The sequence below is a fragment of the Nicotiana tabacum genome, chromosome 17 (genome assembly GCF_000715075.1).
Source record: "Nicotiana tabacum cultivar K326 chromosome 17, ASM71507v2, whole genome shotgun sequence".
In the NCBI taxonomy this organism is placed as follows: Eukaryota; Viridiplantae; Streptophyta; class Magnoliopsida; order Solanales; family Solanaceae; genus Nicotiana; species Nicotiana tabacum.
The window spans coordinates 144,604,142-144,606,162 of NC_134096.1; the positions used below are offsets into that span (position 1 = coordinate 144,604,142).

General features: G+C 34.5%; 1 protein-coding gene across 1 annotated transcript; it reads right to left on the reverse strand.

The window, feature by feature from the left end:
• Positions 1-239: 239 nt before the first annotated feature.
• On the reverse strand, positions 240-1,470 carry LOC107796483 (putative carboxylesterase 17). Its single transcript, XM_016619265.2, has one exon. The coding sequence runs from the start codon at positions 1,401-1,403 to the stop codon at positions 375-377; it is 1,029 nt and encodes a 342-aa protein (XP_016474751.1). The 5' UTR covers positions 1,404-1,470; the 3' UTR covers positions 240-374.
• Positions 1,471-2,021: the final 551 nt, after the last annotated feature.

The window sequence follows — 2,021 nt, forward strand, 5'->3', positions numbered from 1 at the left end:
ATTTATACTACTTTTTAAAAAAAAAAATCTATTTCTGGTGTTAGATGTAATTTTTCAGTATAATTTCTGCTATTTTAATCTATTTATGTGTCTGATGCAGCTTTTTGTGTTGTAATCTTTGGATGTGATGAAACTCTGTTTCTGGCAAAAGTTTGGACTTTCTTACTTCATGACATATCTTTATGAAATCAAATACGAATTCACAGAAACATGAAGCACCAGAAATAGTTGAAGCCTTGACCAATATCATACATGCCCTTCTACTCTATTCTATAAGCTATAGCATCCACAACATTTCCACATGACTAAATTTAATTAAAAATCATTCAACATGTCCAACTATATATATTGCTCCAACTTAATACCTTAATAAGTTAATAATGATCATGGATAAAATTCTTGAGATGAGACGTCATATCATGAGTTCTTGGCTGAGAACGTGGAGAATTATGCAGAATCTGAAATGCATGTCCCACACCTTTGTAAACCTGCTTTTCCACTTTAATTCCAGCATCTGCCAATGCACTACACAATTCCAAATTCCTATCTTTGAGTAAATCCGTCTCCGAAATACAAACCAATGTAGAGGGCAATCTTATATTATAGCTCAATCTTGGCTTACACCACGGATGGTCACGATTAGAAGCTACTGGCAAAGCAAGTCTCCAGTAAGTATCTGATGCAGGTAAGTTTAGTGCAGAGTATGGAGGCTGAACTGAATATTTCTCAGAGTGAATACGTGATTCGCCTCCAAAAAATGGTTGGATTAAGATAAGTCCTTTGAGAGATAATGGCTTGAGATTATATGAATTGAGCCTAGTGGCAACGTGATAAGCAATATTAGCACCAGCACTATCACCACTAAGGAACAAGTTGGAAAAACTGCATTTGCTTGACCACCAATTGTGTTCCTTGGAATTGGCTAGTGCTTGATTTTTTAGCCACGTTATAGCGTGGACTCCATCGTCATAAGCAGCAGGAAGACGATTTTCAGGTGCTAAACGATAATTAACTGACATAATTACACAGCCAATTTTTGAAGTAAGATTTGCTAAGAAATCATGGTAACATTTCCATGCAGCAGAACCTACACAGAAACCACCTCCGTGAAAATAAACAAGTAAAGGCAGTTTCTTAGCTGGGATTAAGGTATTGGGAAGGTAAATTCGCGACCATAAATTGGTTGGATTGTGTAAAATGACATCTTTGGCTGTGACACCGAGTTCTTGAGGCAGAGAATAAGGTGGGACAGTTGGGACAATTTGTGGTCTTTCGATGTGGCCATTGTTGTAAAATTTTATAAGACCTTCAATCTCTTCGAGTACAACTACTCCATTTTGTTGATGATGGTCGTTTCTTACGTTGAGATTTTGCCTTGGATCATAAGAAATGGCAGTCACCATTTTTTTTCCAGAGGATGATAGCTATAGGGAGTATATCTTAATTCTTAAGTAATGTAATTTGGTTTTCTGTTTCTGAGTTGTGGTGAGTCCTAAATTGGGACTTTGGAGCTCCTTTTATAGAGGCTCAGAAACTCAAGGCACTTCTGTAAAGGTGAAGCAAGAATATTGAGGATTCTTTGGCAACGTGGAATATTTTTGGGTCAATGTATAGTTAATATATGTGTTCACAAAAAAGAAAGATATATTATTAGACTTTATAAGGCGATTATTCAAATTTGCTTGCATTGCATTATTTGCATATCAAAATTACTTGGCATTGATTATCAAAATGGATTTTTCAGATTGCATATTTAAAATAGTCATTGTTAAGAGGCAGACACTATTTTTTGTAGAGAACATCTAAGTTTTGTGTAATATTGTACATTATTTCTACACCATCAGGTAAATTAATAAATTATACGTGAAGTTATTGTTTATAGCAAACATAATCCAGTAATCAGAAAAATAAGTGGAGATGATTTGTCGCTCTGACAATTTAAACTATGTTAATAGTGTAAAAATTCTTTACATTATTAGGATATATATTTTAATCTTTTTCCTAGTGATCAGATTGTGAAC

Coding starts and splice junctions, on each gene's coding strand:
- LOC107796483 (XM_016619265.2), bottom strand. CDS start 1,403: ATGGTGACTGCCATTTCTTATGATCCAAGGCAAAATCTCAACGTAAGA.